General features: G+C 30.9%; 2 protein-coding genes across 4 annotated transcripts; one reads left to right on the top strand and one right to left on the bottom strand.

Annotated features, from left to right (window-relative positions):
* The first annotated feature begins 100 nt into the window (after positions 1 to 100).
* LOC139086935 (uncharacterized) lies at positions 101 to 6590 on the top strand. The gene is made up of 2 exons (XM_070635581.1): positions 101 to 979; positions 1394 to 6590. The coding sequence occupies exons 1-2, from the start codon at positions 487 to 489 to the stop codon at positions 5953 to 5955; spliced, it is 5055 nt and encodes a 1684-aa protein (XP_070491682.1). The 5' UTR covers positions 101 to 486; the 3' UTR covers positions 5956 to 6590.
* Positions 6591 to 7883: 1293 nt separating this feature from the next.
* On the bottom strand, positions 7884 to 13675 carry LOC139086937 (putative fatty acyl-CoA reductase CG5065). 3 transcript variants are annotated; one of them, XM_070635583.1, is made up of 7 exons: positions 13587 to 13675; positions 10398 to 10625; positions 9482 to 10064; positions 9292 to 9415; positions 8983 to 9222; positions 8273 to 8533; positions 7884 to 8211 (listed from the first exon to the last, which is right to left on the bottom strand). In XM_070635583.1, the coding sequence occupies exons 2-7, from the start codon at positions 10599 to 10601 to the stop codon at positions 8046 to 8048; spliced, it is 1578 nt and encodes a 525-aa protein (XP_070491684.1). In that variant the 5' UTR covers positions 10602 to 10625; positions 13587 to 13675; the 3' UTR covers positions 7884 to 8045. The 3 variants fall into 3 exon arrangements, with proteins under 3 accessions (XP_070491684.1, XP_070491685.1, XP_070491687.1); XM_070635584.1 differs by having other exon boundaries at positions 13578 to 13669; XM_070635586.1 differs by lacking the exon at positions 13587 to 13675 and adding an exon at positions 13566 to 13582.
* Positions 13676 to 15254: the final 1579 nt, after the last annotated feature.

Raw genomic sequence — 15254 nt, 5'->3', positions numbered from 1 at the left:
ACAGCACAACGATTTATGTATGGAATAGAGTTGATAAGAGTCGAATTCTTCATATAAATGCATTTAGAGTTAAGTCGAATTCAAGCTCTGTTTGATATTTTTACATACAAATAAGACGTCATTGCAAATGTAGCGAACGACATTTTCTGCACTTTTCTTGCGTATTGGCATCAGAATCAGATCTTTTGGTTTCGGATATTGAAAAAATGGTTCCAATACAGTCATTAACACAATGTGACAGCTTTGCATTCGGACAAGTACAACAAACTTCTTCTTAAGCATGTACTAATTGCTGCTAAAAATTTATTAAGGTTTTTTCCATCAATTCAAATATATATTTGGGTTTTCAAAGATCATTCAAACTTGTTTCTAATTTTATTATTCTTATTGGACATATTTAAACATCTTTTTAAATTCACATTCACAGTCAAAATAAACTTCGAAATGTGAACACTTCAAACGTTTTCGTCAACCAAAAGTGTAAAAATGTATAAGAAAAATACAAAAATTGACAGAGACGCAATAAACCTTCAAAATGCAAAAATTAAATTTGTTAAGGCTGAAAGTCAACTAAAATTTTCAGAAGACTTAATTAATAAAAATGTTAGTACACTGTGGAGGCAGAGTGTTGATAAATTAGAAGTAAAAAGAATTGTGGAAACTTTGGAAAATTCAATTGAAAAAGAAGAATTTGTGGAATTGAAAAGTGTTTCAATCGCAAAATTTTTGCTAGACGAAAGTTTGACTGATGAAAAGTGTGAAATTTTATATAAAATCAGTGAAAAATGGACTGATCGATCAATAGTTGTGATTTTTTCATCAAATGATAAGGAACAGTGTATGATTTATTGGAAGACAAAGGAATTGCATAACTTTTTAACTTTCAAGTTTCACAATGATGAGCCTTTAAAGTTTGGCAAAGATTTAAGAAAATTCATTGCTGAATTTTTAATAATTTCTTTGGACAATGGACATTCAGGTAAGAACTGGAAATAACTTGATGGACAGAAATTCCCACAGAAATGAAACTTGTTTGTGTCAGGGATCGTACACAAATAGAGTAAAAGTAAAAATTTAAGTGGAGAAAAAGTAAAATTCCCGATATTGAAGCTGATCATATTAGAGTTCTCAGAAATCTCAGCATCGATGAATTTTCGAGAACAAGATAAAAGCCAGGTCTTAATTACCTTTAATGATAAAAAAAAATTCAATTATTTACAAATACCGAGTTAAAAAGACTCCCCTGATTCAATAAGTCTAACATCCACTTTATTTAATTAACATCATTTTTAAGATTTCAATATTTACTTCTACGTCGCAGGCTAAAATAAATGATTCACACGTTTATGGTTGTTAAACTAATTTAATTTTATATTTTTCATATTTCTAAAAGGTCTTCATCGATGCTGTACTTTAAGCTACGGAAGAAATCAAATTGAGCTAAATTATTTGGCTGATTCTCGTGATTATAATTTACTGTTTATTGCTTCTGAGCAAGGATATGCAAGTGTAGTTAACAGTTTGTTGGATTTTGGAATATCATCTGAAATTCCTGGTATCGATGTGAATCCACAAAGTCTAGCATGGAATAATCGTCATTTTGATGTTCTTCTAGTTTTGCTTCATGCAAACATGACATATCCAGCTTCATTTAATACAGTTGAGTGCTCAGAGGAATTGAAAGAGTTTGTAGAAGTTGCTAATGATCTTCATAAATACATCATTGAGCAAGACGAAGAAAAAATCAAGAAAATTATTCAACAATATCCAAATCTTCGTTATTTTTACAATACTAATAATGAATCCGCTCCAAAAATTGCGTTGATGCATAACTTAATTGACATCTACGTCATCTTAATCACAAATAAAATCTTTTTCGGCACACATGAGGATACAGAGGAAATAATGAATCGTTTAACTTACGATGATCGCAGAAAAATCCGAGAAATCCACTTCAAAGAACTTCAAGATCTTCCTGAAAAGCACATTAATATTCTGGTCGCCCATGCCTTTGTTGGACATGACAGTCATGATGTGAAAACGAAACTTGATTTGGTCATCAATGCTTTTAGAGTTCTCAATAAGATACCAGGAATAAGAGAGATTTTAATCGTCACATCAGCATCAAAAAAGTTTAACATCATTTTCGACTTTAACAGAGATTCTGTTCAATTGATGGATCCAACAGTTAGTTCTGACACTTCAGGCTTATTTTATCTGTCAGGCAGAATTTATATTGGAGCAAAGCAGCTTCTGGATTCTAAGACAGAAGCTATTACATTTGGTACTTTAGCACATGAACTTTCTCACTATGCAATGTACCTAACGTATCATAACGATGCAAAACCTTATAAGGAAAAAGACATCGAAACCAAAAATGAAGTTGAGGAAATATCAGCATTGTGTGAAAAACAAAAGGAAGTGGATGACGTAATTTTAATGGTGTATAATATGTATTCGAAAGAACAAGAACATGCTGAGTTAATTGTAAGAATTCCTCATTTACTAGCACTATATCATGATAATCCAGAAAAGATTAAGTCGTTAAGAATTATATTTGATAAACTATTTAAATTTTATGAGAATAAGATAGTCCCAGAAATGATTGAATCAGTTCCAGAAATTGAATCAAAAATTGAAAAAGAAATTGAGAAAAAGGATAGAAAAATCTCGAAATTGCAGAGATATTTTATTTGTTTTGCAGTTCTTGGAGTTTTAGTCACTGGTCTTTTCGGATTCCTACTTTATTATCATTATAGTACAAACTATAAATTCGATGAACTTTCGGAATCAGATCAAACTTTGGTTAAAAATTCATTAGTTAATTACAGAAACGTAACAATTAAATTTAGTGATATGTTTAATGATAAAGAGGCTTATAATAATTTAGAATCTAATCATATTGCACAAATGCTTGATGGTGATACTTTAAATTTGAATGATCTACATTTATTTTATTTAGATTCATATATAAAATTCAATTGGACAAATTTAGCGCCAAAATTAAAAGATGAATTTTTAAAATCGAATGCTACATTCCAAAATGAAAGTTTATCGCTTATGAAGGTTTATCAAGAAGTTCCTGAGATATTTGCATTCCTCAATTCCTCACAGATCAAAACAGTCTTAGACAAAAATGATTTATCCATCGGAAAAATGATTAAAAATTCAACGAAATTTTGTGTTGAGAGAAAATTTATTTATGAAGATATGAATGTAATCTATTCAAATTATACTGCAAATAGTGGCAATATACCATTTAAAACATTTATGGATAACTTCCTGAACAGATCTGTTGATGATATTATTCATGATGTTAAACATTATATAAATGTATCAACTGTAATTGATCCACTTGATTATAGTAATCTTGATGTGCAATCATACTTCAAGGATTCCAATACAGTTATTAATGAGACAGATAAGTCGAAATTCTTTATTTTATCATCAGAAGCTGGATCGGGTAAATCATATACATTTGTCCAATTTGCTTTAACCATTAAGAAAAAGTTTCCAACTCGATGGGTTTCATATATTCATCTTCGAAAGTATGTAGATGTTTATGAAAAATTGAGAAGTAAAAATATGAGTTTAGATAGTGTACAAGAGTTGCTACAAGAGCTACTAGGTGTAAATACTAGAAATGCATTCGAGTATCAGTTGTTTAAAGAACGATTTAAGTTGGGAAAAATGGTATTGATCTGGGATGGTTTTGATGAAATTGCTTCAGAATATGATCAGTTTATTATAGACGTTCTTAAATTTATTAAATTAAACACCAACATTACACAATATATATCGACTAGAACTACATATTCGACAGTTTTGAGGAGAAATTTTAAAACAATTTCATTTATTTTGGTGCCATTTGACAAAACTAAGCAACATGAATTTTTACAGAAACTTCTTTCATCAGAGAATTTTAATGAAACATTTATAAATCAGAAAATTGAGCGTATTACAAAAATTTTCAAACCAATTGTAAGCAGTAAGAATCCAATTAATCGAGCATCTCGAGAACTCAACACTCCTCTGATGCTGATTTTAACTACTGAGATCAGTGAAGATAATGACTTTGAGGATAATCCAAATATCTTTTACATCTACAAGAAGTTCATACAGAAGAAAATTAATGCAAAATATTCAGCGCAATCCAATCTATTAGGAGATAGTAAATTTGTTTTAGCTCAGTACTTCCAAAAGTTTGCACTTAAAGATATTTTTTTGTTTGTATCTTTCAAAATGAAACTCAACAGATTACAAATCATGAAAATGAAACTTCCCAATGAAGTAAAAAACAATGACATTTCTCAAATCGGAATTTTATATTTGACCGATGAGACTGAATATGAATTTGCCCATAAAAGTTTTGCTGAATTTTTCTTCGCGCAATATATTATTGATAATATTTATGACTCAAATGATATAGATAATGAAGCAGAACTGTCTTTAAGGCTAGAATTATTTTTTACTTATTTGTTTAGTCGAAATGAGCGCGGTGAATACATTACATCATTTTTGAAACATTCTTTACTTGAATATGACAAAACTAAGCAAGAAAATTTCAATTATAAAATATCAGATTTGTTAAAAACTAAATTTAAAAGCAGATTTTTAAAGTTATTGAGAAAGCCAAATGAAGTTCTTGTTAAGTTTATGATTGACTTTTTCAAAAAAGACCATGACCTACTCATAGATTTACTGGGGATTAATCAAATTGAGACATTTTACACTTCACAATTAAAACCAAGTTTTGAATCCTGTAGATCAAAACCAGATTATCTTAAGAACTTGATGCACATGCCTGGTTACTTAACACATGATGAATATACAAGCTTCATCAATGGAGTTGATCAAAATGGAACCATATTATTTGGAAAGTTCTACTGTCATAAATTGGGAAAATGGAAAATTGGTGCGGAATTATCCGATGATGAAATATTTAATCATACTTCTTTCATCAATTTTTTTGATGCTCTTAATGAAACATTAAATCAAAATGAGCAAATAGAAATGTATAAAACTGCTGTTGATCCGTCATTATACTTTGTTAACCTTCATAACAACAAAATTTTTACAACTTTTTCGATTTCTAACTATCAATATTTGTGGGAAAAGTTTCAAAACCTAGCAATTTATAACACGATAGTCCTTAGAAGTGCATTAGGAAATGCCATTGCTAAATGTGTTGATATAGATATCGAAATGTTCAACACCGATGAGTTATTATCGATTTTGCTTAACAAAACAAAAGAACTTTTAGATTCAGAAAGTATTCTTGCAATATTTAATGAGAAAAAATTACTGTTTAAAGCTATTAGACAGTTCAAGCAATTTAAGATCTTTTGGAACTTTATAATCGAAAATTTGAACAAAGACCAGCAAAGAGAAATTCTTCAAAACATATATGATGAGGATAATGAAGAATCTGGATGTTATTTTAAAATTTTCTCCTTTAATACATTCACGTTTTGCTTTAGTGGATTTAAAGTTTTTCACTTTTCATTGCTTGTAGAACAGCAGGAAATATTCAATTATGTTAGAAATATATATGAGGTTAATTTTGGTAAAGAGCAACTTCAAACTATAGCATTAAGCTCTGTCGATATTTATCTTTACATGATTGCATATGAAAGTGTAGAGTCTTGCTGTTATTTTGCCTTATACTTAAAGAACTTATTTGAAGGAAACTATAAAACTCTTCATAAATTCTTAATAGGAAAATATCAGCAAACAAGCATCAATCTGATTGAATATTTTCAAAATTACAGACCTATTAAATCTCTACAACTAAAAGCATTTGAAAGTTTAAAAAATATTACTGAAAGTATGGACAGCTCTAGGTATGATTATTGTGACAGTTTGCTAAAAAACATTTCTCGAACGAATCCTACTTTTGGCAACGAAAGGGCTCTTAAAGAGAAAATTAAATCTAAAAATCCTTTTTTGCCATAATAAAATTTGTTATTTTATTCGAATGGAACTAACGTGGCCTAAAAATGCACTGACAACTTCATCGTCACGATGAGTTGCACGGATAGTGTGAATAGACTTTTGATATTATGTGTGGCCTCATTACATATAAAAAGTTAATAAATTCAAAAAATATCATTAAGGTTTATTATGTAAACATCTTAAAGGGATAAATGCAGGAAATTATCTTTCAGCAGTGGTCTTTTGACCGCAAAAAGACGAATAAATTTTAAAAACGAAACTGATATTTTATGACTAACTTGAAGTAATAATTTCTTTTAAGTATTCTTGAAATATTTCAGGTCTTCATGGAAAAGTCCTTCAGGCAAAAGTTGTGTCTTATGTATGAATAAATAAATAAATAATTTGAGCAACTCCATGCCTTTATTACTTTTCTGTGAAATTGCAACATAAAAAGTATGAAAAATTTCTCTTCTCGCCATTTGTGCATATCGATATTTAACACGATAAATGAACTCTTTATGGGCAGATAATGGTTACACATTCAATAAGGTCGATTCAGTGTCCATTTATTATAATGATTAATTGATGATATTGATATTTTTCACTCATCAATGTCAATTTTCGTAATAAAAACAAGAAAAATTTGCAATTGATTTTTAGGAGGTGTCTTAATAAAGTTTCATAATATATACTTAGTCATGAGGAGTTAATTAACCTTGACCGAAGTCGACAATCGGCATCTTGATCTTGGTGAAAAGCTGGTCTGTAGAGAAAAATGCATTGTTAGCTTATAGTTGGAGAAGTGGAGGGTAGGATTGAGCTGCATATTGATCGTAAAATTTCATACATACTAAGATAGGTCGACAACTAGTTTGAGTTTTGAGATGCTCACTCTCATTTTGCAAAATATCAAATTTCGATACCGATAACTCTTCGCAATGATAATTTCGTCCAAATGCAGCTGTGCGCCATCAGCCATCCATACTCAACAACAATTTATTTCTTACAAACTGACTTATTATGACAAAAAACTTGCCAATATAGATTAATAATCTAAATGTGCAAATAATTATAGCTTTATTTAATATACATTGATTGAGATTATTAATTTGTTATGCACGATACAATATTAAAAGATTAAGCTTTATTTATGCTTATAAATCATTTTTACAGCAACATAAGATTTATTGGCATCAACACGAGATAAAATGCAAATTTTATGTAGTTTGAATAATTTCATAAATTTCCTTTTATAGAGCAATTAGTATCAAGTATAATAATTATTATAATCCATATAATCTAGCAAGATTAAATCATTTAAATTGATGTAAATTGATGGAAATAGTAAAGATTAATGCATGATCATCTAACAAAAGTCACAGCTAAAGAAATGAATTTTAATGAGACAGTAAGTCACAAAGTGTGTTTGCTGAAAGCTAATTAAAAATTTAAATGATCCAAAAAAAGAAGTGAAAACACAATTAAATCAGTTTTACGTCTAAAAATCTTTTGCGTCTCGCGACAAGTCATGTTAATTCACTGTTATGCTTCGTGCGTTTCTAGGTTAAATATAATTATAATTTGCGGCTTGTTGTAGGTGCAAACGTGAGATAAGAAAGACAATAGTGACTGAACATTTGATTGGAATTTTTTTTGGTTGATAAATTTATGTGATTTTGTGGCACTCTGAAAATTAAATTAATAATTTTTGGATGTTTCATTAAACACTATGTGCTTGTTATGGTTTTGTGGAGGTAAATATCACTTAATGGATTGTGTATCTCTTTATTTATTTAAATATTTTATGACATCTTGGTCTATTTTAAAGTAATTTAAATTCATGGAAAGATGTTTGAATTGGTTAACAATTGTCTGTATGTTTTGGACACATTACGCGGCTTATTATGCATGGATGCTGGTGTGTAATCAATATAGAATCGTTTCAATTGGAAAACGTTCTTTATATTGGTTACTTTCAGGATAAAATTCTTAATCAATGAAATTTATAGCTTTTTAAATTGAAATATTTCATGTCATTTCTTAATTTTAAGTTACACTATAATAAAATTCCATACAAAAGTTTTCAATCTAAATTCTAATAATTCAGTTTACATTGTGTTCAACGTGACTACTGATGACTTATTTCTACTAATTGCTGATGTCAAGGAATCGACGAAATCACTTACTGGATCCATAAGTCCTGTCATTCTTAGTAGGAATGAGATGATGAAATACCAGACCAGCAATTTGACTGTGACATGCAATACGTATTGACTGTATAGGAATAAATTTCAATTTAATTAAAAAATTCACATGAATTAAATTCTAAACTTACATTTTGTTCTGCAATCTAGCTCTTGGCAGCGTTGATAACGGTTCTTTGACACAATACTGCCTAGCACCAAGCATTGAATTTTTCAAATATTCCCAATCATCTCCAACATACTGCGAATCAAACAAAAACATATCATATTCATCCGGCATTTGTAGTGCGATGAGTCCGTTGAAATTGTCTGATTTAAAATTCCATTTTCGCATTGTGAAAAATTGTAATACTTCCAGTCCGATTGCGATTCTCTTTTGTACATAGACCATGCTGAGAAAATAGAGACAAAAATTTTTTGTTTTATTTAATTTACACCTTTCTGTGCTTGCGATGAGTAAAAGTGACATAAAATATTGGGTCACTCTTACACAATCAGTGTTGTTAGATATTGTTTTGGTGATATTTGTGAAGTTAGCAGTGATTTTTGGGTATAATGAATTAGTTTCTGTCTATTCTCTAATTTAGATTCGAGATGTCGAGATTTGTGCATTTCCAGATATGTAAAATAGATAAAATTATCCCTAAAAGACACAGAGCATGCATTCATGGTACAGTAATACCACTACGGTATCTAAAAGTGGTCCTTTTGCCTGTTATAGTGTCAAAATCGGGATATTTTTCGACATTTCTCGAATGCTGGACATCAAATTAAATGATCAATCATTCAATACAAAATTCACTTGCTACCTCCACAAAACTAAACCTAGCCCACAACTTACAATCTCTTCTGTCCTAAGCAAAGTAGCATAAAGTCTATAAAGTAAGCTGGCAGCCATTGAAAGAAGAAGGTTTTCACTTTATGCACATAAACGTTCTGTGTAATGCTTCCATCCGGATACCACAAGCCACCACTCACGGGGTATAAATCACCTAGTTCCTTTGCATAATGAAACAATTGTTCATTCGTTATTCTTCTAGATTCGTGAATTGTTGCGTTAAATACTGGAATTTCTACTGATCTGTAAGGTTAAATTAATTTTAATTAATAGTATGATGTAAGCAATTAATCTTTACAGGTCAGGTCATACCTCTTCTCTGTTGCAACGTGTTTCGTAAGAGTTAATATTCCATTAATGCATGCATCTACTGGAATCGCTTCAATTAATCCTTCTGGATTGATTAACATACTTCTTAAGACACCTTTGCCTGCAGCTAATATTGGAATATTGATCAATGTTAATCAATTTTTATGGAGTTTTAAGGTGTATAAATACAAACCTAACAAAATGCCTGGAGGTCCATTGAGTGAATCAACCCATCCAGGTACTGGTTCCTTAAATGATGGTGATACGATGCTCGGCCTGACAATCAAGACTGGAAGTTTTTCATTACTGTATTGATCACGAACCAAAACTTCCGATAATCTTTTCGTGTATGTATAAGTATTAGGCTGAGATCCGAGAATTTCAGGCTGCATAGCTGCCATTGCTTCCTCACTCATCCATTCAGCACAACGAATCAAATCATATGGATTGTGTGGATGATCATAAACTCTTTCTTCAAGCACTTCAATATCTTCACAGCAAAATGCCGTTGACAAATGAACCATTTGGACGAGATTTTTCATCTCTCTTGCCAATTTCAACACATGTTTTGTTCCTGTTAAGTTTATTAGCACATTTTGCTTTAATGTTGCCTCAAGTTTTAACGAAGCGGCAAAGTGGAAAACAATTTGTGTGTTTTTAACCACATGATTTAAGTGCTCATCGTTAAGGCCTAAGTCTTCTTGTGTTATTTCACCCCAGACCGGAACGATCTTGCTCATCACTTCTGGCTTTTCTTCCAAGATCCTTTTGAACAACTGTAATGAAATTGTTTTCAGTTCAGTGAGTTTATTTTTGTGAGCTTTTATTGGATTTTATGGGATTGGCTGGCTTTGGTAGAAGACAGTTAGTTTATGAGCTTTGATTTTGAGGATTTGGGATCGTACATAAATGATGTCGAAAATTGGGTTTTTAGCATTTTTGTCATAGATTTTCTTGTAAAAAGTCAAATAAACACTATATTAGGCACTTAGATATCACTTATGAACGACCCCTTGAATGTCCATAAATTTGTCATCTTTTATTCACTTCAAACTTAGTCCATAATCATCACTGACTCATCTATAAACTGTCTTATCTTTAATACTTACAGCCAACTTTGCAAAATCCTCAACTCTTTGTAATGCCGTCTTTCCACGTTTTGGTCTCATCAGGACAATTACTTCTTTTACATCCGAGCATGAATATAATAATTTTTCTATCAAAACTTTTCCCATAAATCCACTACCGCCAGTAATGAAGACGGTCTTATCTTTATAAAACTCTTGCACTGAATTTAACTTTTTCACTGTCATATTTTTTAATTAATTTTATTACACCTAAAAAAATTGAAAAATTAAAATAATTGTTACTTTAGATAATAAATATGACGGAACGTCAAGCACTCAAAAGTGTCAAGACACGACTAAGCACTCAAAATGTGCTGAAGTTTCTTTTATAAACATTTTTTTTTCATTCATATCGCATTGTGTACCAACATTGTAGAGTAAAGACATCGTGTTGTGTGCATTTGTCGAGTAAATTCGTCATTATGCTCAATTTTTATCACGTTTTCTTGAGCAAACAAGTGGTTAATTATTTGGTATGTATGGAATGTATAACAGATGACTAGTGGATGAAGGAGATAGGTTGACTTGATTGTTATTAATTAGGACGTACAGGGAGAAATAATTAATTAATTTTGGAAAATTTATTTGGACTTTACCAGGATTCAGTCTAAATTTAGAACATATGGTAATTACTCTGGATCGATTAACCAACTTGTGCTATTTGGGTTAGAGTTATCTCCTGAATATGTGATGGGTGCTCTGCCATCTTACTTCCTACATTTTTGTTAAACAGTTCTAATTTAGATATGAAACTGAAAGGCTCCATCTGGATTTCTATGCTCATATGGAGTAATAATGGATTCCATGTAAATTCCTTCGTATATTTTTTGATGCTCGGAACTGACCCTAGTAACAAAATGCTGTAATTTCCTTTTTTCTTCAAAATGAGTGGAATTCAGTCATGACGTAGTATCCAGGTCTTCCTATCATTGTGCCAAGTCAACGCGACACCGTTGTGTCGCTCTAGGAACTACATTGTCTTACTTGGGCTAAATTTCAACCTAAAGTCGATTTTCAGGATCGACTTGTAAAAAAGAATCGATTTGTAAAACCAGCAAGGAACGTAAAATTGCCCAACAAAATTAAATTTAATAAATAAAAATTCGAACAAAATAGCCTTAAAATTTCGCAACATTTAAAATATATTTAATGCACCACGCATAAATTGCATGTTCTTAATGCTACTCGTACTGAACTTATTTTCCATTACAAAAAAACTCAAAATTGCAACATCAGCTTTCCTTGAGCATCAATTCTCATGCGTGAACCAACACACGATTTGTTTAACATCGTGCCGCATAATTGTGATAAAAACAGACCTTATTGAACTCGTTCATACATTTAGCACTTCTGATTAAAATACCTAGACGAAATGGCATTGATTTAAAGTTTCTCCAATATTTTATTTTTCGGATACGACAGACAATAAGACTAATTAAGAGATACAAAGAGAGTAAAGAAGCCGTGTAAATTGCATGTTAAGTGAAATTGCAGTTGACCGCTTAATGCTGACATAACATGCAGCATGTTTACAAGTTTAAGGTCATTTTCTTCAGTTGATCATTTAAAGATCACGAAAATTGCACCGTTGACCATGAAAATATGCAAGAAAGAAAAGACCACGACTGCAATAATTTGCATTTGAATAGAATTGCACATATGTACATATTAGATCAATTTAATCACAAATAGTGGGGTATAATAATTATGAATTGATCTATAATTAAGTAGTTGATTATTGCCTGCACGAAATCCATAAAATTTACTTTAAAATACATTCTTGTAATATTTTGCCTTGAGTGGTTCTTAAGATTAAGAATTGTTAGTCGATTATAATTTAGCTCTTGGTGAACTTAAACGTTTTGCAACTCTAGAGTTAATAGAATAATAATGCAATTTTTATTGAAAATTCAAAAATATAAGTTTTAAAATAGATAAGAGTTGATATTGAAACAGCAATAAAATGCCAAGTCAAGCCATAAAGGAGAACAAGGCTTATCTATGAGAAATGCGAGAAATGGTAAAAGTTACGTAAGTTATGTGAAGAATTATCTGCAAAATATGAGAATGTATTCACAATACGATTCAGTTTTAATTTCGCAGTAAATAACTTGAATGAAAATGAGAAGAAAGCGAAAAATTGGATGCAATGTCTGCCGATGGATGGGCAGTGCTGACATTTTGGTAATTGAAATGATTATTAATCCGAATTTTAAAGCTTACGGGTGCTAGTAACTAGAGCAGTGATGGGCCACCGTTTGTTTTTCGCGTACACCTTGAAAGTAAGTCTCAACTGACACCGATCACTGCATTAAGTTCATAGCACTTTTAAGAAATTTTGACTGCATCACATAGGTTGCCTATTCTTGAACTAGAGCCTAATCACAATAAACAACAGAAAATCTATAAAGACAGTCATAAAAAAGTGAAGCTCAAACTCTTTTAAGTTTCAACAAGAAGCCACATATCTAATTTTAATTCGGTATGACCCTGACACACCTGGAAGATTTGGCGATACACTGGTTAGTCCAAAGGCATAGTTCAAGAAGTATTAATGATGGATTTGAATATGATTTCTGAATATAATAAATAGGCTTTCATTGATCGGACTAGTCTGGCTACTGACTTTAACAGAGAGCACACAATTCAGATAGTCCTTTAGTGTATCTTCGATTAAAAGCTTTAAGCTGCTTCCAAACTGCTTTATAGCATAATTGTCATGAACATTCCATCTATAAAATTACCAACTCTTGGATGCATTAACTTGGCATTAACTTTCAAATTGATTAATTATAGTTCATGAAGGGTTAACTAAATTGCATTTTTATGACTTCTGTTTTGCAACATTATTACAACCTTTAACTTGATGTTGTGTAAATTAATGCAGAAATGCATTTTCTAATTATAATTAAGGTTGATTATTTCACATTAGTAATTTTCAGAATTACTTATGCATAGCTAATAGGAGTCAGCAATAGGACTTGAAAGTATTTAAATAAATTTTTCACGAAACATCAGAAATGAATCAAGTGTGAAGGTCATGATCACAATGAATTGGCAAAGCACATTTTTTGTGATATTGAAGGAAAGAATAAAGACTGGAAAAACCAGATGGAACTTGATGTCTCGCCAAATTTCGCAATGATTTACAAGGAAATTTACTTTACGCACTTATTGAACTTTAACTTCCACTTTTACTGAGAAACTTTTTATCAGCTTTTTAACAATAACCGCAAAATTAAGACTGAAGATGATTTGCATCAAACCTTAACATCCTCTAAATCAGGAAGATCCCCACTTTTTTTTTCAAAAACGAGTCTTCAACCAGTTTATTTGCGAATTTCGACATTGGCGCGATATTTTTTTGATAAAATATTTTGCAGATATTCCAAAACAGGAAATCACATTTCCAAAGTCAAATAAAGCAGTCGAATGACATATACAAGCGAGAGTTTTAGGAATTACTAAGGTCTCAGCGAAAATGGATTTTCATGACAAACAAAGTAATTTAATTAAAATAATAAAAATTGTTTTTTAATTTTGAAGGAATTTCTAATCAGACTATAAAATCTCAATTCTAGAATTAACTCGCAAGAACATGAAAAATTACATTTCTGTCAAGGGTTTTCTTTACAATTCAAAAGAATATATGCAAACATGATGGCGTGATTGAGCACATAAAGCTTTTAATAATAATAATATCTTAATTCACAATAATACCAAATTAAATTTATTGCAATTCATTTATTTATCTTTTGTGTATTGTATTAAAATATCCAATAGCAATTTAACAATTCAACTTTCAGCAACTCGCCGCAAATTGCAATTTTGTGCATGCAAACTGTAATTGATTATTGTAAATTTCATAATTTGTCTCATTCAAGTTTCAGCACAATAGTAAGGTTTGAAAGGAATACTTAAGAATAGATTATTGAGTCCATTTAAGCAACAACCGCTGGCATCATAAGAATTGGTCGAGCAATTGTGTGGATTTTATCAGAATCTCGTGAATCTGGCATGGTGCCAGAACAAAAACAAGTCCGTAATCAAGTCAGAGTCACACCAGCTTGAGGCTGGAGTCTTGATCGATTAATCGATTCTGGTTAGGTAGTGGCTGAAACTGACTTTATTGTTGGCTTCAATTTTAAATTATTAAAACTAACCAGGAAAGAACAAACTTGACATTAAGTCTGCAACATATCAATTCTATGGCATATTCGGCATTAATTTATATATGATAAGCCGAGGCGACGCTGCCTTTATGCCACATTCTTGACTTTCTTTGCATCATGTGCCATCTAAATATATTCAGCAGCACCCAAAACCAGCAATCTGTCAGTATTCACTGAAGGTTTCCTCATAATAGCACAATTGTGTATATAGTCCACTAGCAATAAAGCTGATTGAAGTTTTATTCACTGCAAATTGAATGGAAACTGTTTAGGTTAATGATAGAATTAGAGGGCTGAAAAGATTGAGACCATAAACAACAAAATTATAATTTTTCCATGCAACAGATATGAATTACAATAACTTGAACACACATTCTTACTATTCACATAATGAGTCTGAAGATTTTGGTCAACAGATTGCTAAAAAAATGTTTACATGCTGAAGAGCTGCTAATTTTTTTAGATATCCGTCATTTAATTACATAGTATGCTGCAAGTTTAAGGTTGATAATGTTTTTTTTTCCTAACAATGATCATGAAGACATGGCTGGTAGCATTGGACTTGAAATTAATGCATTCAAACATGCGGTCTAATCTAGTGCATATTATCTCTCAAGTGTGAAACATTATGATTAAAATAGCAACGTGTGCCACAAAATTGATGTAT

Source organism: Chironomus tepperi, unplaced genomic scaffold (assembly GCF_022539635.2).
Source record: "Chironomus tepperi strain 1889 unplaced genomic scaffold, CSIRO-AGI_Ctep_v1 contig_93, whole genome shotgun sequence".
NCBI lineage: Eukaryota > Metazoa > Arthropoda > Insecta > Diptera > Chironomidae > Chironomus > Chironomus tepperi.
This window is presented reverse-complemented; position numbering and strand designations above follow the sequence as displayed.

What these genes read in the sequence shown, in the direction of transcription:
- LOC139086935 (XM_070635581.1), top strand. Translation starts at nt 487, where the DNA reads ATGTATAAGAAAAATACAAAAATTGACAGAGACGCAATAAACCTTCAA. An exon ending in TTTGGACAATGGACATTCAG is followed by an intron (nt 980 to 1,393) that starts GTAAGAACTGGA and finishes TATTTCTAAAAG; the next exon opens with GTCTTCATCGATGCTGTACT.
- LOC139086937 (XM_070635583.1), bottom strand. Translation starts at nt 10,601, where the DNA reads ATGACAGTGAAAAAGTTAAATTCAGTGCAAGAGTTTTATAAAGATAAG. An exon ending in AGGATTTTGCAAAGTTGGCT is followed by an intron (nt 10,065 to 10,397) that starts GTAAGTATTAAA and finishes ATTTCATTACAG; the next exon opens with TTGTTCAAAAGGATCTTGGA. An exon ending in ACCTCCAGGCATTTTGTTAG is followed by an intron (nt 9,416 to 9,481) that starts GTTTGTATTTAT and finishes TTCCAATATTAG; the next exon opens with CTGCAGGCAAAGGTGTCTTA.